General features: G+C 38.2%; 1 protein-coding gene across 14 annotated transcripts in view; it reads left to right on the plus strand.

Annotated features, from left to right (window-relative positions):
- syne1b (spectrin repeat containing, nuclear envelope 1b) overlaps positions 1 to 19,561 on the plus strand; it is a 138,199-nt gene that overhangs the window by 74,618 nt on the left and 44,020 nt on the right. For all 14 annotated transcript variants that reach the window (XM_067367829.1, XM_067367827.1, XM_067367828.1 and 11 more), the window contains 31 exons: positions 538 to 702; positions 1,024 to 1,196; positions 2,001 to 2,154; positions 2,241 to 2,384; positions 2,460 to 2,624; positions 3,592 to 3,909; positions 4,274 to 4,429; positions 4,949 to 5,122; positions 5,651 to 5,977; positions 6,234 to 6,386; positions 6,470 to 6,637; positions 6,919 to 7,095; positions 7,184 to 7,330; positions 7,504 to 7,629; positions 7,722 to 7,898; positions 8,319 to 8,584; positions 8,703 to 10,863; positions 11,290 to 11,627; positions 11,795 to 11,939; positions 12,046 to 12,264; positions 12,479 to 12,747; positions 13,051 to 13,216; positions 13,527 to 13,682; positions 13,811 to 13,963; positions 14,071 to 14,253; positions 14,430 to 14,567; positions 15,260 to 15,445; positions 15,558 to 15,680; positions 16,835 to 17,017; positions 18,381 to 18,524; positions 19,279 to 19,467. In XM_067367829.1, coding sequence (XP_067223930.1) covers positions 538 to 702; positions 1,024 to 1,196; positions 2,001 to 2,154; positions 2,241 to 2,384; positions 2,460 to 2,624; positions 3,592 to 3,909; positions 4,274 to 4,429; positions 4,949 to 5,122; positions 5,651 to 5,977; positions 6,234 to 6,386; positions 6,470 to 6,637; positions 6,919 to 7,095; positions 7,184 to 7,330; positions 7,504 to 7,629; positions 7,722 to 7,898; positions 8,319 to 8,584; positions 8,703 to 10,863; positions 11,290 to 11,627; positions 11,795 to 11,939; positions 12,046 to 12,264; positions 12,479 to 12,747; positions 13,051 to 13,216; positions 13,527 to 13,682; positions 13,811 to 13,963; positions 14,071 to 14,253; positions 14,430 to 14,567; positions 15,260 to 15,445; positions 15,558 to 15,680; positions 16,835 to 17,017; positions 18,381 to 18,524; positions 19,279 to 19,467 — 7,743 coding nt within the window. The remainder of the gene's footprint in view (positions 1 to 537; positions 703 to 1,023; positions 1,197 to 2,000; positions 2,155 to 2,240; positions 2,385 to 2,459; positions 2,625 to 3,591; positions 3,910 to 4,273; positions 4,430 to 4,948; positions 5,123 to 5,650; positions 5,978 to 6,233; positions 6,387 to 6,469; positions 6,638 to 6,918; positions 7,096 to 7,183; positions 7,331 to 7,503; positions 7,630 to 7,721; positions 7,899 to 8,318; positions 8,585 to 8,702; positions 10,864 to 11,289; positions 11,628 to 11,794; positions 11,940 to 12,045; positions 12,265 to 12,478; positions 12,748 to 13,050; positions 13,217 to 13,526; positions 13,683 to 13,810; positions 13,964 to 14,070; positions 14,254 to 14,429; positions 14,568 to 15,259; positions 15,446 to 15,557; positions 15,681 to 16,834; positions 17,018 to 18,380; positions 18,525 to 19,278; positions 19,468 to 19,561) is intronic.

Consider the following 19,561-nt stretch of genomic DNA (forward strand, 5'->3'; position numbering starts at 1 on the left):
ATGATATTGATGATATTTGAAACAATTTTTCTTGATATGTACTTTCAATTAAACGCTAGTCAGTGGCATACAGTCAGTGACCTTCAGTTTTGGACACAGCCCAAGTGTTTCAATTTAGGGTGGAGGACACATAGTGGAAACATTGTATGGAATAATTAAGCTCATGAATAGTTATTCAATTTCAGAAAGTATTGTTTTTGATGTCATATTCACATTGTATTAAGGGCTCAGTTAAGTACTCAAAAATTATGTATTTAGGGCAGTGTAAGTATTTTTTTATGGCCTAAATACTAATGAAAACAAATCATATGGAATAATCATCCAGACCTGATAAGTATACAACATGACTAAAAAGGTGCTGTTCCTTTCCTTTTAACACATTGACTATTTCTAATAAGATGCTACCCCTACCAAATGATTAATTATTAACTGTATGTTATGATCATGTGTGGATCATGCACATATTATACTAAGCAACTGATTCACTTTATCTCTAGAACTGATTATTTATCCAATTATGTTGTGCTTGTCCGATAGGAAAAAGCATCTAGAATCGACCGCATTGTGTCCGAGCACCAGCTGTTCTCGCAGGGCCTGAAAGAGCTGCAGAACTGGGTGGCTGATACCAGTCACATGCTGCAAACCTACTGCACTCCCACCGCAGACAAAAACGTTCTGGACAGCAGGATGATCAAAGTCGAGGTGAAGAACACAGCAGAGAATATATATTTCTCGTTAAATAACCATATTTACTTCCAAAATGATAATTGGATGCCACATAAATCAAAGATAAAATAGAAACTACACTACTGAAATGTTTATTGTTGAATATATGCTATATTTTATATTTATATTATATATATATGCTAGTACTTTTGTGTGGACGATATATACTGTGCAGTTTTCATTAAGCACAGGGCCACATTCTGAACATTTATTCTAAAGTACTTGACATTTCATGGCCCTTATCATGTAGTTTACATGTAATGAGAGGTCTGACATAAATGCATACATGTTACACAGGCTTTACTGACGGCACGTCAAGAGAAGGAAATACAGCTGAAAATGCTGCTAACAAGAGGAGAGTCTGTTCAGAGGAACACCTCCGCTGAGGGTGTACCTTTGGTCCGCCAACAAATCGAGGACCTCAAGGACTCCTGGGATGGACTGCTGTCTGCATCTATTCAATGCAAAAGGTCAATATGGTTGTATTAAAATCAGTGCAAAAACACTGCAGTGCAAAAAATACACTTGTATTCAATCGAAGTCATAAAAAGTATATTTACACTAATATGTCATGGTAAAGAAATATTATGTGTTGGTAGTAGAGAGTGCATGTTTCATATATATATGAATATTTTTCATTTTACAAATTAAACAAACTCATAATCATTTTCTCTTTTTATTTGGAACCTAGCGCATGCAAACCACCCAGCTAACAGGGAACTTTCTCATAACTTTGATTAACATTCTAACAAGGTTCTTTCACATTATTCCAGAAAAAGTTAATAGAGTATTTGTTCAAAGCTCTTCGATTTTTAATAACATTAGCACAAAAACATTATTTATACATTGTTAATGAAGGTTTTTTCTGAAACGAATAAGTTGGATTTTCAGCTCATTTTTTTTTTAATGTTACTACTTCTTTCAGAATGTGTAGAAAACATTCTGAAGTAACGTTCCCATAATGTTTGCAAAATTATGTTTATTACGTAATGTTCCCTTAACATTCGTATAACCAAGAAAAATATTTTTAGAACATTTTAAAAACAGGCGATTTTAAAGGTTCAGAGAACATTCGTATAACCAAGAAAAATATTTTTAGAACATTTTAAAAACAGGCGATTTTAAAGGTTCAGAGAACATTCAGAAATAACGTTTTCATAATTTAAAGGGAACATTAGCAAAATGTTTTAAACTCTAGAACCCTATACAGGCAAAAATGGTTGTTAATAAAAAGAGCTACCATATTAAAGTATGTCATGTTTGGGTTCGAACAGTCAACTGGAGGGTGCTCTGTCACAGTGGACCAGTTACCAAGAGGACGTGCGTCAGTTTGTGAGCTGGATGGAGACTGTGGAAGAGACTTTAAACTCTGCAGACAAACAGTGTTCTGAGATGAGAGACAAAACCACCAACTTGGGCAAAGCCAAAGTACGGTGATATTGTCAACGCGTTTAGTCTCTGAATAATTTATAATTGTATTCTAATAAATGTCACAAACATTCTCCTAATTTCAGTTGCTCTTAGAGGACGTTTTAAGTCACAGAAGTGTTCTGGACGTCATATCTATGAAGGGATCCAACATGGCTGAGCACTATGTCACCCAGCTAGAGATTCAAGACTTGCAAGAGCGCTATAACATAGTCAAAAATAAAGCCCAGGTAAAATTCATCCCTCATTGGTCACCATATAGAATATTTAGCATGCGTTAATGCACTCACATTTTTCTGCCGCAGGGTGCAGTTGCCAAAGCGGAGGAGCTGGTGTCGGCCCATCAGGAGTATCAGCGCTGTCTGCATGAGTTTAAAGACTGGCTGGAGCAACAGCAGGAGAGACTGAGCTGCTACACACAGCTGGAGGGAGACGTCGAGACTCTAGAGGACACCCTACGCAAACTACAGGTCAGAAGACGAAATTGCTATTGTAAGGGTCGTTATATGCTGAGCAAATTTGACAACTTATTTGTTCATTTTATCTTTCTTAACTTCAAAACATCTTGCAGGAGTTAATATTTTTTTCTTTTTTAATGACTAATGCTTTTTATATTTAGTTTTTATATTTAGACAAAAAAAGCCAAATAATTGAATATGTCATTAACAAATATTATAATGCTTAAGATAAGTAGTACATGTATATTCAAATATAATGATTTATGACAATATATGAATCAAATTTTAGACTTTTAGACTGTCTAACTTTGAAATTACATTAACTAAAAAAGAGAAGTACAATTTCAGTTTACATCTTGGTTATATTTTTAGCATTTTAGTTTTTTAGCTTTTTAATTAAGTTAGATTGTTTTAATATATTAATATTGTTACTAGTTTATAATCTAATAATATATATTAAAAATATATTTAATTATATATATATATATATATATATATATATATATATATATATATATATATATATATATATATATATATAATTATAATATAATAGTTTATATTTAAATAATTTAAATTATATATTTATTTTTTATTATATAAAAATTAAAATATAACTTAAGTTAGGTTGTTTTTAATGTATTCATATTCATAATTAATTATTTATTACTTATACATATTTTCTTATATATATATATATATATATATATATATATATATATATATATATATATATATATATATATATATATATATATATATATATATATATATATAATTTTAATTATATTTAAGTAATTTTAAGCCATTCTTCAGCCCCCTTGGAAGCCCCCCTAGCAGACCCAGCCCACTGGTTTAAAATGACTTAAAAGTAATGCCATTTTTGACCAATACAGTTGTGATCTACAATATTTTATGCATCCATATTCATATTTACATTTTTTTTGTAAGAGGAGAAATAACTAATATCTGTCTCCAGGAGCTGCAGGTGCACTGTACAGAAGGTCACGCTCTGCTCAACACACTTCTGGTAACCCGAGAGCAGGTGATTCCCTGGGGCGACCCGCAGTTAGAGGACCGATGCCTGGAGACAGTCCAGCAGGAGTGGGGCTCGTATCAGGCCCGGCTGGGTGAGACCAGATCTCAGCTCAACAGCGCTCTGGCCAAACTCCGGCAGATTGAGCAGAAGTTCCAGCGGCTGGATAACTGGCTCAAAGGGATGGAAACTAAAGGCCAGTTACGCTCTGGCCGTCGCTCGGACAGAGCAACAAAAGAGGCACAGCTACAGCTCCTCAAGGTTGGAACAGGAAACATTCACTGAAAAAAAAAATTATGTAGGATTTACTATTTGTGAACTTGCTATTAAATTTCACAAATAGTCACAAAGAAACGACAATTAACGCATTGAATTAAATGTGAAATTAGACTTGAAGACATATTTCAAATGTGTAAATGTACAGTAATCTTTAGGTTTATTTACAACTTTGAAAAATATCTTTTTACAGCGTATTTACCATAAATCTGGATTGGTACGCCAAAAGTTATAGGTTCAAACCCAAGTTGAGGTTATGCATGAACATACAGTTGCTCCAAAAGAAGTGTTCCAGTAGAATATATGTATGGATGGAATCAGTAATATGTTGTTGTGATTGATTGTTCAGGGTTGGCATGAAGAGGTGCTGGCCTACCAGGAGGAGATCGAGGGTCTCAGTGTCCTGGCCCAACAGGTTTTAGAAGAGACGCCCATAAGCAGCAGAGTCAGCACTAGAGCCACACAACTGACGTCACGCTATCATGCCCTGCTGCTGCACCTGCTGGTACACTTTAAAAACATATTTACCTAGCTATCTAAATTAAGACATACCATAAACCTTCTATAAAGTGTTTATAAATCTCATTTTACATTTTACATTTTCACAATTTTTAGAATAAAAAGAAAAAGCAGTATTTACTTTATTTATGAATAGTCTTTCCAAGAGTAGTTGTGTGAGATTTAGCTATGTGTAACTTCTTGAGGCAGTTTTGTACCTAAAGAACAGATAAGTAAACCCACAAAAAACATGAAGAAGGCTATCTAAATGGGGACATAACATATAATTATTTTGTTTTTAAATAAACCTATTTATATTTGTGAAAGACTAACTATAACTCAAACCTTACCCCTTAAAGACAACCTAAGGCATTTTTAGAATTAATTATTTACTTATAAGACACTCTTTCCTTCAAAGATATCTTGATTTTTATCATAATAAAGTCAGATTTAGATTATTTTTGAGGATATTTTGCCCTTAAAGTAATGATTTGAAATTTTATATTAATTTTATATGCATTTACAGGACACTATCAAGCAGCTGAAGGAGGAAGTGTCCAGTATTGAAGAATCCCAGAGTGTCTTTAGCACCTTCTCTGATTGGTTGAGCACAGCTCAAAAGAACTTCAGTAGTGTGAGCACCACTACCATTGATGTGGTCGATCGTGTTGCCATGGAGAAGAAGATGAAAAAATTAGAGGTATGACAAATATAATAATGATGACTTTTGATTAAAAAAATAATAAAGCAGCTTTATATTTTAACTTGTGCAAGTTTACACTTTTGTTCAAAAGTTTGGAGTCAATAAAAGACATTTATAATGTTACAAAAGATTTCTATTTTAAAATAAATGCTGCTATTTTCCATTCATCAAAAAATCCTGAAAAAAATGTATCATGGTTTCCACAAAATATCAAGCAGCAGAACTGTTTTCAATATTGATGATGATAATAATAAGAAATGTTTCTTGAGCAGCAAATCAGTATATTATAATGATTTTTGAAGGATCATGTGACACTGAAGACAGATTCAGCTTTGCAACACAGGAATAAACTACATTTTTAAATACATTAAAACAGTTCTTTTAAATATTACTGTCCCTACTGTATTTTTGATCAAATAAATGCATCCTAAGCATATGAGACTTCTTTCAAAAACATGAAAAAATCTCACAGACCCCAAACGGTAGCCCATATCCACATATGAAGTTCTTCATATTATGTCTTAGGCTCTGCAGGGTGATATGGAGCTGGGTCACACCTTCCTGAAGATGATGCGTGAAAAGACTGATCGAGCCATGACGTTCCTGGAGGAACCCGAGGCAGAGAAACTCAAGGAGGAAGTCGACACCAGACTCTCCCAGCTGGAGGCATTGATCAGAGCTCTGCGGTCAGAGCTTAGTGCCACAGAGAAATCTATACAGCTCTCCAAAGACTTCCTGGACAAATACAAAACTCAATCTCAATGGCTCACAGAGACAAAATCACTGCTGGCGTCCCCTGTGGAACCAAAGGCTGAACTTTATCAAAAAAAGGCTCAGCTAGCCAAATATAAGGTGAGAAAAAAATTATTTTTGTGAGAAATTCAGATAATTGTAGTGAATTAGTTATAATGTTTTATAAGGAGTTTTATTTTATCAAGTGGCCATTAATGGCAACATTCAGAGAGTGAGGAATATATAGACACGATATGATAAATCACATCTCCATTTGTGTGAGCATGAACAATTATGCATAGCTTCTAATACAACCATCTTTAGAGAGTCATGTAAACCCTTCACTATGTCACATGCTTCCTTTGTCCTCCTCTAGACAATCCAGCAGACCATCCAGTCCCATGAGTCAGCTGTCAAATCAGTTATAGAGAAGGGAGATGCACTTCTTGAAACGATCCGGGACCCGTCTGTCAGTGAGAACATTGGCAAGCTGAAAGCCGAGTATCAAGACTTATGTAGTGATGCCAAGGTACTCTCATGCATAATACAAGACCCTTTGAAAATGTGTGCCTCTACTACCTGTGTTCCATGCATTTTGCTGGTCTGTTGTAGGTCCATGTTCAGAGTTTGACGGAGAGCGTGAGAGAGCATGAGGGCTATAACTGTGAACTTCAAGAAGTAGAGAAATGGCTGTTACAGATGTCTAGCAGGCTGGTCACCTCTGATTCCATGCAAAGTGGCAATTTAGAGACAGCCACACAACAGCTAGCCAGACATAAGGTATGTACACTGTTATTATAGCTATTAATTATACCTTCCAGATATTCCATGAACAATAGCTTTGCAGCAACTTGCAAGCAATAAAATTACCATAAAAATCCATATAATAAATAATCCATCCAGAAGTCACATAAACAATTTCATAGTCTGCTTCCTTTTGTATCACCTGGCATGTTTATATTTTTAATACATATGCATAAATATATTTTGTTTGTAACTACTGACTTTTCTTAGCTTGATTTTTGTCAATTCTATTTCTGATTTGATCTGTTTCTTCTCAGGCAATAATGGAGGAGATAGCTGGTTTTGAGGAGCGTTTGACCAGCCTGAAGGACAAAGGCGATCGTCTCACTAGTAGCTGCACAGAGCAAGTCCAGGCCAAGATCAGTCAGCAGATCCAGGCACACCAGCAGGGAACCCGAGACAGTTATTCGGCTATCTGCAGCACGGCTCAGCGTGTGAGCACTCCTGCTAATAAAGTATCTCATTATCAGAAATGTTGTCTTATTTATTTCATAGTCTAATGTTTAACGTTTGGCTCATCAGGTGTATCAGAGTCTTGACCGTGAACTCCAAAAGTACGTCAGCCATCAGGACACCCTGCAGCAGTGTCAGACGTGGCTGTCTACCGTTAAAGAGGAAATCGAGCTGCAGGCGCAGACTCCCTATGGCCTTCAGGAGGCTCTGAAACAGGTAGATGCCACAGAGCAAGAGAGTGATTCTGTACTAACTGTAACAAACCAGCTTAGAAGGTGTCTGAACAGATTTAAATGTGTATATACATTTAATATAGGCCTATTACTATTTAAATAAGCAATACTTCAGTGTTTTTATGATATTTAGTTTTTTTAATGACTACTTCACAGGTGAAGCACTTCAGGGCCCTACAGGAGCAGGCCAGTACATATCTTGACCTGGTTTGTTCAGTGTGCGATTTATCTGATGAGTCTGTAAGGGCTACAGCTGCCAAAATACAGCAAACCAAAACAATGGTGAGTTTGATCATGCAGACTTAACTAAATACTGCTTTGGGATGTAAAAATAATCTAGTTAATAATAATGATTGATATTTTTAATTCTACAGATTGAGGACAGGATGACCATTTCTCAAGAGCTGTCAGATAGCTGGAGGGAGATTAAAGAGCAAAAACAGGAACTCTCAACACTTTTCCAGGACATGGAACAGCAATTGCAAAGTCTCTCCAGGAGACCTGCGGAGCTAGAGCCCAAGATTGCTCAAAACATGCTTGATCAAGCCAAAGTAAATATATGTGTCTGATCTTGATGCATGTAATAAAACTTTTTAAATGTATTTTTAGATTTTTTAAAATGTTATGTATTTAATAAAAAAAAATTATATATATATATACTGTATATATTGGTAAATGTAATTTAGGGTGGGGAAAAGTTGGCTATGATTTTATTGGTTAATATTATTTTTTATTATTTTTTATCTGCCCTGGCCTTCACTACATCAGCAGAAAAGGGACAAAAGCTAAATGTTTCAAATGTGGAGAAAGTTATTACATTTTGATGACAGATTATGACAACGGACATTTTTATTTTTAGAATAATGTGCACAGACACAGGGAGATTTATTTATAACATAAAAGAGTTTTCATTCTTCATCTTGTCTCTCTTTTAATGCTTGTCTTATCCTCTGTGCTCATGTTGCATGTAGGAATTTGGCCAGCAGCTTCAAAGCAGGCAAAGCACTCTGACTAAAATGACAGAACTTGTGAGTAAGCTGACAGAAGGGAAGGAGTCTCCTGAGCATACAGAGATTGGTCGACTGAGTCATGCATGGCTAGATCTGTGCCATCAGGCTAATAAATTGCAGGCTCAGAGAGAGGAAGATCTGCAGAGGACTAAAGAGTATCATGACTGTATCAGTGCCATGGAAGCCCTCTTTGAACAAGTGTCCAAGGAGTGGGATAACTTGGCCAGGTAGACCTATTACTCAGGATTTAGTGTAAATGTATTTGTATGACACTTTTAATTAGTGGTACACTGAAAGTTTAATTTGAGACTTTGGGACTTACATTATTCTTTCATGATTTTGTAGAACTGATGCTGAGAGTTCATCTAATCACTTGGAGGCTCTTCGGAAACTCTCAGTTGTTCTTAAAGAAAAGAAAAACACACTTGAGGACCTCAAAGAGCAGAAGCAAAAAGTTATGTACCACTTAAACCTGGATGACAAAGAGCTGGTGAAGGAGCAGATCAGCCACTTTGAGCAGCGATGGGCTCATTTAGAGAGCCTCATTGAGAGGAAGATCCAAGACTCCATTGTGACCCTTGAAGACATGGGCCAAGTTGAGGCCCGTTTGAGGGAAGCTCGCGAATGGGCCGAAGAGCAGCGGCCTGCCCTGTCTGAAGCCATGAAGATGAGTCCTCCACCTGAACTGGCGCAGAGTTTCCTCTTTGACCATCTCACCATATGCAGTGAACTGGAAGTCAAGCAGCTTCTGCTGGCCCAGGCTATGAGTGATGCAGATAGAGTTTTAGCACATCTTGGGCTAAACGAAAGGCAAAGACTGCAGCAGCTCATCTCAGAAACTCAAGCAGAAGTGGAGTCCTTGAGTGTGAAAGTGGCTCAACGTAGGAAACACCTAAGCAAAGCCTTCACTGAGAGAACCCAGTTCCTGCTGGCTGTGAATCAAGCTATCACCTGGGTCCAACAGAATGAAAAGAAAGCACAAGCAGAGGAGTACATAGCTCTTCTTCCCGATGACCTATCTAAACAGGTGAGGACATGCAGGAACATCCAGAGTAGCTTGAGGGCCTACCAGAGTGAGCTGACCTCCCTGTGGTCCCAAGGTAGGGATTTGATGAAAGATGCCTCTGAAGAAGAGAAATCAGAGATGCTAAACAAGCTCCAAGAGCTGCAGAATACCTTCGAGGTTGCCCTACAGAAGTGCAGCCAGAGGCTTCAGGAGCTGGAAAAAGTGTTGGTGACTAGGAAATACTTCAAGGCAGATCTTGAGAAGATATGCCAGTGGTTGAAGCAAGCTGATATTGTGACCTTCCCAGAGATCAACCTCATGAATGGAGATGCAGAATTAAGTTCGCAACTTACAAAATACCAACAAATATTGGACCAAGCCATGGAATATGAGAACCTTCTGCTAACTGTGCAAAGAACGGGTCAAGAAATACTTCCCACTCTGAATGAAGTTGACCATTGCTACTTAGATGAGAAATTAATAGCTCTTCCTCAACAGTACAATAATATTTTAGGACTAGCCAAAGAGAAACAGGAGAAGATTCAGCAAGCCATTCTTGCACGACAGGAATATGCCTCCTTTATTGATGTCACCCACAAAGCACTTAAAGAACTTGAGGAACAGTTCTACAACTTGGGGACGCAGTCTGTCAGCATTAAGACTGAGGAAGTTGTCAGTCTTCAGGCAGATTATAAAGCCCTCCTAGAGGAGTTGACCAATCTTGGACAAGCCGTCAGTGAGCTTAACCAGAAGAAAGAGGGATTTCGGAGCACTGGTCAACCTTGGAGACCTGAAGAAATGACCCAACTGGTTAGCCTTTACAACGGACTCAAAAGATTGATTGAGCAGAGGGTAGAACATCTCGACGACACTCTGGAATCTTTCGAGGACCATCAAGCAATGGCTATGCAGGTTGATTCTGAGCTGAAGGCCACCAAAGAGCAACTTGTGAAAGTCAATGCGGAGACGCAGTCAGCTGAGGAGAGATTGAAAAACTATCATGCCCTGGCCGCCAGTCTTCAAGGTGCCAGCTCTCACCTCACTCGACTCATGGAGCAGATGGATAACCTGGTATCCCACATGGATACCGCTGCACACGAGGCTTCAAAGCAGCGGGTGACCTCTTGGCAGGAAGAGCTTCAGTCCTTACAGTCATCTGTTGGAGAACTAATTATGGAGTGTGAAAACAGGTTTGTGCAGAGTAAAGACTTTGAGACCGAAGTCAATCGGACCTTAACTTGGCTACAGCAAATCAAAGATGAGCTTGGCTCTGAGGTGGTGGTAGACGTCAAGGTTGAGAAGGTCCAGGAGGAGATCCGGAAGCAACAGATAATGCAAGAAGAAGTGCAGTCGAGGTTGAGGATAGTGGCAGCACTTAGCACCAGAGAGAAGCAGAAGTACACCAGTGCCAATGAGCTTGTTCCTGCTCACGTGGATTCAAGTCTACAAGAGATGGCCAAGCTGGAGGCTGATGTTCAACGTGCCCTCAGCTCCAAACAGGCAAGTCTTATTGAAACCATCAATTTAACCAAGACTATTAGCTAAAGCACAAAAACCTTGCATATATGTTTACCATAATATGTTGTGTTTAAGATACTGTGCCCCAACATGGGATTCTGGTGTGCCTACCAGGCCTCTTAATAAGTTAAGCCAGCAAGAGTTCCTTAAAAAAACTCTTAAAAATAGATGTTCTTTATTGGCATATATGGTTCCATGAAGAAATGTAAGTGTCCATAGAACCTTTCCATTGCTCAAAAGGTTCTTAATATTGCAAAAAGTTCTTCACACTAAGAAAAAAAACATTTTTTTTAGGAAGTGTGAACAGTTCTTGGGGGAACCCAAAAAAATTATCCTTCCAAAAAAATACTTTGTAATCTTACTTGTAAGCTTACTATTAGAAAATAAATCAAAATGTTTCTCTTATAGATTACATTAGAGCAAGCTCTTGCCTTGTGCCAGAAGTATCACTCCAGAATGCAAGCAGCATGTGAGTGGCTAGAGGACGCTGTAGGCTTCTTGCAGCAGGCTAGTCTCGGAGTGGATGTGGAGAACTATGAGGAATGTTTGAGGCAACAAGAGGATATCATGGCCACTGAACAGGAGTTCCTGGGTGTTCTTGAGGAGCTGGAATCATTGCCACCTCAACTTGAAAACCTGGTCAACCCTACAGCCAAAGAGCAGCTTCGACTTAGTGTGGAGTCTGCACAGCAGAGAGGTGTGGAGGTCAGAGACCAGCTGCAGTGCCACCAAGACATCCTAAACAGGTACAGTTTGGTACAGAGCACAGTTGAAGTCCAAAACACTTGAGCTTTTATATATATTAAGGGTTTTTTTTGTTGTAAATTGGCTCAGGATTTATGCTGATAAAGACTACTATTGTAGTTTGTTGTTGGCCTGAATAATAATCAAAGTTATAATGTGACCTTTTTAGCTGTGTTACCCAGTGGAATTCATATCAGGAGGCCAGACAGACAGTCATTGAGCTGATGAATGAGGCAGAGAAGAAGCTAACAGAGTTTTCCACAGCCAAGGCTGCAACGGGCCAGGAAGCTGAAGAGAAACTCAGGAGTCATAAGGTGAGCTAAGTATGCCATATTGACTCTCTTTCTTTAGAACACAAACTTGTTCAACTGTCTACATGATGATAAACCAATTCAAAATGGCTTCATCTTTGTCCTGCAGTCGTTAGTATCCATGGTGAACAGTTTTCAAGAAAAGTTGACTGGTCTAGAAGAGCAAGCGTCCCAGCTAGAGCTGATTGGAAGTGATGCCAGTAAAGCCACCATAAGTCGATCCATGACCACAGTGTGGCAGCGCTGGACCAGGTTACGCAGTGTAGCAAGAGGCCAAGAGAGGGTACTGGAGGATACGGCCCACGAATGGAGATCTTTCAGGGAAAAGGTACAGTTTTACTTTTGGTAACAAATATTGGTGGACTCCCCATTTGATGTTATGATGCTCTGTCCCTACACAAATTATGGAAATGTTATAATGCTGTAACATTTTAAATAGTAAATCAAATGGTTTGAAATGGTATATTGAATATTTATATCAGGTTAATGTCACAAAGCATACACATATATAGTTTTTCAAACAAGATAACTATGTTTTTTAGATGATGAAGGTTAGAGCTGTAACAGAAGAGCTGAAGGGCCGTGTTCCTGATTGCACCGCTGAAAAAGCCTCCAAAGCCACACTGCAGTCACATCTGGACCAATACGAACTGGTTGGTCAGGACTTAGAGAGGGAGCTGTCTTCTCTAACTCTCCTACGACAGTATGCTCTCAGCCTGCTACATGATGTGGAGGTGTCTGTGCCAACAGCTGATCATGAGCAATTACCAAGTCTGAAGGAGATCAAAGCCATGCAAGATCAGCTGGAGAGGTGTGTAATATTTCTCCAAAACAATAATTATGAAATCTGGCAGCAAAATATTATAATGTACAGTACAAAATATGCTAATATTTTTAAAACCGGTCAAAGAAAAGAGCATACTATTTTAAGTAACCTAGTCTATAGTAACCAATGTATTTGTAGCTTGTGCAAATAGTAAAAACTGATTGCTAACCAGTTTGATGTTAATGTAGTTTTGCTTCTAATATTGGCTTAAACAGATCAATGCTGATAATTGGCCTGTACCAGCATTATTGACTGAATGCTAATCTGTGCAATTTGTGTCTCTTGTAGTCTCCTGCAGAAGGCCAGGATAGGAAAGACTCGGGTCCAGCAGGAACTATTAGACAGGGAAGGTGTGGAGAGAGGACTGAGTCTGGTCAAAAGCTGGATCCAGGACTCCAGGGAGCTCCTGCTGAACCCAACATCTGATCTGGATATTCTGACACAAGAATTGGAGGTGAAAAAAAAAAATGTGAAACAGTATTCAGTATCCAACAATATATGTGTCAAACTTTAGTATGCTATCCTGTTAACACTATTTTGCATGTTTAATTAGGTGAAGTTGAGCATTTTGCAATGTGGGATGCAGTATCCAATTAAGTATTTCTTGTATACTACAAATTTTAGCAAATGCAGTGTGTCATCCTGGCTTTGCATGCATATAGAAGATTTACATATTGTGCACAGTATACATAGTATAGTAGTAGTATGTAAACAGAATAGTAGAATGAATTTCCCTGTCTTAATTGTATTTTAAATTTATGCAGGTAATGCATGGAGAGCTGATCACTCATCGTCAGAATGTGGACAAGCTTGCAGAGCAGCAGCAAAGTAAATACTTGGACCTGTATACTATTTTACCATCAGAGATCTCAATGCAGCTGGCTGAAGTGTCCCTGGCACTGGGATCCATTGAGGACCAGGTACATAATTACCCATATTTTTTTATTGATTTAGTTTCTTTACTAAACCATAGGAGATCAATGTTTTGAACAATTTAACTTTAATACTTCATATTATAAGATATTAATGAATTAATCCATACCTTTAGATTCAAGCCAAAGAGAGAGACATCCAAAAGACCAGAGTTATCAAAGAAGAGTTCAACTCCAGAATTCATGACGTGTCTGAAAAATTGAAGGCTGTTTCTACCACTCTGAAGGAAAAGGCCACTGATATTGACCAGGCCAAAGATGAGGCGAGAGTAAGTGTTGCATCCTAATAATCTTTATATTGATAATATTTCAGTGTGTTTTCTATAAACAAATGTTCACTGTCTTAAAGTACTTGAACTCCTTTCTGTATTTCCAGCGTCTCTGTGATGAACTTGATGGCTGTGGAAGAAATCTCTCTGAGCTAGAAGTCGCAGTGCAGGACTTTGGTCGCCGTAACCCTCTGATAGCCAGACAGCTGGCTGATGCAATTGCCAAATTACGAGAGATCCATCATCACACTCTTCGACTGGCTGAATATAAGACTATATGGCTGAAGAAGGTAAGATACATTATGTTTTACTAATAGACAAAATGAACATTCAGCTAATAGAAAAAAGACAGAATCTCACTAAGAATTAACCTATTTCCTACAGTCTATTCAATTGTTTATGACCTTTGTGATAGAGTCATTCTAACTCTATATGTATTGTGATGCATTTTTTTTTTTCTGATAAGGCTGATGCACATCTAGATGAGTATAACGAGATGTTTGAGTTCATAGTGAAGTGGACAGACAGAGCAAGGAGCCTGGTGAAGGCCAACATCATCTGGAACTCCTCCTCGCACCTGCAAGAACAGATCAGGATGTATCAGGTGAACCACAATACACAAATCTAATGTGTGTAAAACATTTAAAGGATTAGTTCACTTCTAAATGAAATTTGAAAAGAAATTAAGGTTTTTGAGGAAAAAAAACATTCCAGAATTCTTCTCCATATAGTGGACTTCAGTGAGGTTCACCAGGTTGAAGGTCCAAATTGCAGTTTCATTGCAGTTTCAAAGGGCTTTATGCGATCCCACTCCTACTCCTACTTCAAAATCGTCTGATATCGTTGTTTTACCTTTTTTTGTAAAGGGCATTTAACTTAATCTTTAATCTTAATCTGTAAATTTGCTTCATAGACACTGGATCGGTACTTCCGCCTACGTCACGCATGACTTTTGTAACATAATTACATCATGCATGCAGATCGCAGAGCTAGTGCAAGATTTTCCTCGCCTGGGATCGTGTATATCCCTTTTGAAGCTGCATTTAAACTGCAATTTGAACCTTGAAGCCGGTGAACCCCACTGAAGTCCACTATATGGAGAAGAATCCTGGAATGTTTTCCTCAAAAGCCTTAATTTCTTTTCAACTGAAGAAAGTACACATGAACATCTTGGATGACATGGGGGTGAGTAAATTATCAGGAAATTTACATTCAGAAGTGAACTAATCCTATTAGTCTCTTTTGGTGCAAATATCTGTTGTCTACAGTGACAATTAATAATCTGTGCTTTTGCAGTCTGTTCTGCGTGAGTCGCGTGAGCTTCATGGTGATCTTGAGGCTATGCAGGAGAAGGTGGAGATACTGTCTGAGACGCTGCAGGTGGAGGCCATGGGACAGCAGGTGTCAGAACTGAGCCGTCACACTGAGGAGCTAGAGCAGAACATCAGATTAAGACTGCAAAGTCTACAGGACGCAGCAAAGGTTTGAGCATTTCATGCCCCTAAAACTATTTCCTCTTTCCTCAGATTTGAATATATTATATATTCTGTTAACTACAAAAGCTCAGCATGACTGACTTTGTATTTTCTTTTAGGATATGGAGAGGTTTGAGAGTGAAGTGAAGGCCCTGCATGTGACTCTGGAGCAGGTTCAAGCCACTCTCACGTCTCCTGAACTGGCCCGACTGAGTCTAAAAGAGCAACTGACTCAAAGACAGGTACTTTTATATGCTTTGATCCTGAACATACAGGTTATTTGAGCCGTATAGTTCCATGCACAGCCTACTTGACTACATGGGTGATAAAATTGATTTTAAAGGGTTAGTTCACCCAAAAATTAAAATTCTGTCATTTATTACTTACCCTCATGCCGTTCCACACCCATAAGACCTTTGTTCATCTTCAGAACACAAATTAAGATATTTTAGTTAAAATCCGATGGCTCTGTGAGGCCTCCATAGGAAGCAATGTCATTTTCTCTCTCAAGATCCATAAAGGTACTAAAAACATATTTAAATCGGTTCATGTGAGCACAGTGGTTCAATATTAATATTATAAAGTGATGAGAATATTTTTGGAGCGCTATAAATAACAAAATAACGACTTATTTAGTGATGGACGATTTAAAAATACTGCTTCTTGAAGCATCGGAGCATTGTGAATCTGTGTGTTGAATCATGATTCGGATCACGTTTCAAACTGCCAACGGCTGAAATCACGTGACTTTGGCGCTCCGAACAGCAGATTCGACACATTGATTCATTGTGCTCTGATGCTTCCTGAAGCAGTGTTTTGAAATCGGTCATCACTAAATAAGTCGTTATTTTGTTATTTTTGGCGCTCCAAAAATATTCTCGTCGCTTTATAATATTAATATTGAACCACTGTACTCACATGAACCGATTTAAATATGTATTTAGTACCTTTATGGATCTTGAGAGAGGAAGTGTCATTGCTTCCTATGGAGGCCTCACGGAGCCATCTGATTTCAACTAAAATATCTTAATTTGTGTTCCGAAGATGAACGAAGGTCTTAAGGTTGTGAAACGGCATGAGGGTAAGTAATAAATGACAGAATTTTCATTTTTGGGTGAACTAACCCTTTAAGTATAAATTTAGTCATGGAGCAGCGGCTTAGTAGTTAGTTCAATCCAGCTTGATCCTGTCCTCCTTCCTCTTTTCCCACCCTCTCTGCTCTCTTCTAAATAAACAAGCTGTAAAAATGTGTCTGGCTGTAGTGTAAGTGGTTAAAGATCTGGTAACAGAAAAGTTTGATGAATTATTGAGTGCTTTCTGTAAACCTGGATTAGATAGTTTAGTGTATAAAGAAGGGAAGCCCTTTTTGTAGAATGGATTTTGTTCGTTTTTTCAGCGTTTGCTGGCAGACATGGAAAGCTTCAAGCAGCAGGTAGAGGCTGTGCAGGAGTGTCAGAGCGCTCTAAGAGTACCCGAGGAAGTGGTGACCAGTTTGTTCATTTGCCGCACTGCTCTGAATCTGCAACAAGAGGCCAGTCAACTACAGCACACTGCCATCCAGCAATGCAACATCCTGCAGGTAGGTGGAACCAGAAGGGATTAAAGACACCTGCTCAGCTGCTGGTCTTGATATTAGCACCAAATACATGTTAAAGGCTGTATTTGATTTACCTCGGAAGTTGGGATTCTGGATTCTGAAGTCAGGGTTGTTGCTGTTCCTCTGAGTTTCCAAGTCAGCACTCTGACATGAGGGGGCATTCCAGTTAAAAGTTCCCACTGGGAACTCAGAATTTACGACTTCTGAGTACATATGGAACACACCATAATGTTGTCCTGAATCAGGAGTTGATTGCTTATAGCATATTAGGCACAATTGCTGTGTTTGTTTTATGATCTATCAGAAGGGATTATAAATTAATGTATTCGGATGGTTAGTTTTAGAGTGAGTCTTAAATGTCCCCCCAAAAACTAGGCTAACATCATTAAGTGTACATGATGTAATAGCTCCATAAAGGAACTAATTAGTGTATTAATTTTGCATTTAAACATTTCAAAGGCAGGGTTAAGGGGTAGGGTTAGGGTGTATTAATTATAACTAACCTTGATTAAAGGGATAGTTCACCCAAGAATAAAAATTTGATGTTTATCTGCTTACCCCCAGGGCATCCAAGATGTAGGTGATTTTGTTTCTTCAGTAGAACACAAATGATGATTTTTAACTCCAACCGTTGCCGTCTGTCAGTCGTATAATGCATGCCAATTCCATCTATAAGAGTAAAAAAAAACAGACACAGACAAATCCAAATCAAACCCTGCGGCTCCTGACGACACATTGATGTCCTAAGACACGAAACGATCGGTTTGTGCGAGAAACGGAACAGTATTTTATATCATTTTTTACCTCTAAAACACTACTATGTCCAACTGCTCTCCACATCCGGTTAGTGAGGTCAAAAAACGCGGAAGTGATCTTGTGCGCTTTGCTTGAATGAGTGCGAGACATCACTTCCATTGTCAGAGCGTGTTCAGACCTCACCAACCGGATGTGGAGGGCAGTTGGACATGGTGTTTTAGAGGTAAAAAATGATATAAATACTGTTTTGTTTCTCGCACAAACCGATCGTTTTGTGTCTTAGGACATCAATGTGTCGTCATGAGCCGCAGGGTTTAATTTGGATTTGTCTGTGCATGTTTTTTTGACTCTTATAGACAAAGTTCCCACTGATATGCATACGACTGACAGACCGCAACGGTTGGAGTTAAAAATAATAATTTGTGTTCTACTGAAGAAACAAAATCACCTACATCTTTGATGCCCTAAGGGGAAGCAGATAAACATCAAATTTTCATTTTTGGGTGAACTATTCCTTTAAGAACAATAGAAGACTGGTAGGACATCCCCATTATGATATAAAAATAAATGTGTGTGATATCTGTTTTAGGAGGCAGTGGTGCAGTATGAACAGTATGAACAGGAAGTCAGAAACCTGCAGAGCATGATTGAAGATGCTCACCGGGTTATTCAGGACCAACCTGTGAACACCAGCAACATCCAAGAGCTGCAGGCACAAATTAATCATCATGAGGTGCAGTGTTATTTTAGTATTATTTGTACTACTATAATATTTACTCATATTAATATCATAGTATTCTTTTTATCACACTAGCTACGTTTCCATCCACCTATTTTTATGGATGGAAATGCCAAGATGTACATAAATTCTAAAAAAAGCAAATAAAAAATGTATGCGCTCAATTGAGGCGAATAATTTTTTAATCCAAAAAGATGCGCATAAACTAGGATGGAAACACATTTACCGAATAAATCCCTTGATGTGCAACAAAAAACTCACATGACTTTTCCTCAACGGAGGATTTAATTTGATTGATTGTTACCAGTGGACAGTTTCATTGCACAGCATCTCAAATGTTGGTCTAAAATGTCTGAGCCAAAGTCTGTCATCAAAATGGTTGGGTATAATTTACACCCAGAACTGACACATTGCGATTATGATGTATGAAAAAGAGCCAGAGTGGCTTTCCAATTTGTTGCATCTTTAATTTTTATTAAAGATAGTTTGCACCAATTTCCCAGGAAATGATGATATAGTTCTCTTGAACACATGGGATGGAAACAATCCGTAAATATTTTATGCAATATTACAAGTTTGCACTTAAGTTAAATTCACAACTTTGGATGAAAACATAGCTACTGTCCTCAAATCTTTGTTAAATTAATTTTTAATGTCTACTGTTTGTGGTCAGCCAGACTGATCTTTCCTGTTTCTTGCATTAACCTAAAAGGCAGCTAAATAACATCTACTGTCATTATCTAAACAGGAACTGGCCCAGAAAATCAAGGGCTACCAGGAGCAGATTGCATCTCTGAACTCCAAATGTAAGATGCTAACGGTGAAAGCTAAACACGCCACCACACTCCTGACAGTGAGTGATGCAGAGGGTTTAACCGAGAGTCTTGAGGAACTGGACGGTGATGCTATTAAAAGAAAGTCCCAGTCACAAGTCATGGTACGTACGTAATCATGGGATAAGGAAACAAACTGGAGTGTTAAATGTCTCAGAAAGTGATTGCTGTTTGTTCTTGTATTCTAAATAATTGTGT

Source organism: Chanodichthys erythropterus, chromosome 18, assembly GCF_024489055.1.
Source record: "Chanodichthys erythropterus isolate Z2021 chromosome 18, ASM2448905v1, whole genome shotgun sequence".
Lineage (NCBI taxonomy): Eukaryota > Metazoa > Chordata > Actinopteri > Cypriniformes > Xenocyprididae > Chanodichthys > Chanodichthys erythropterus.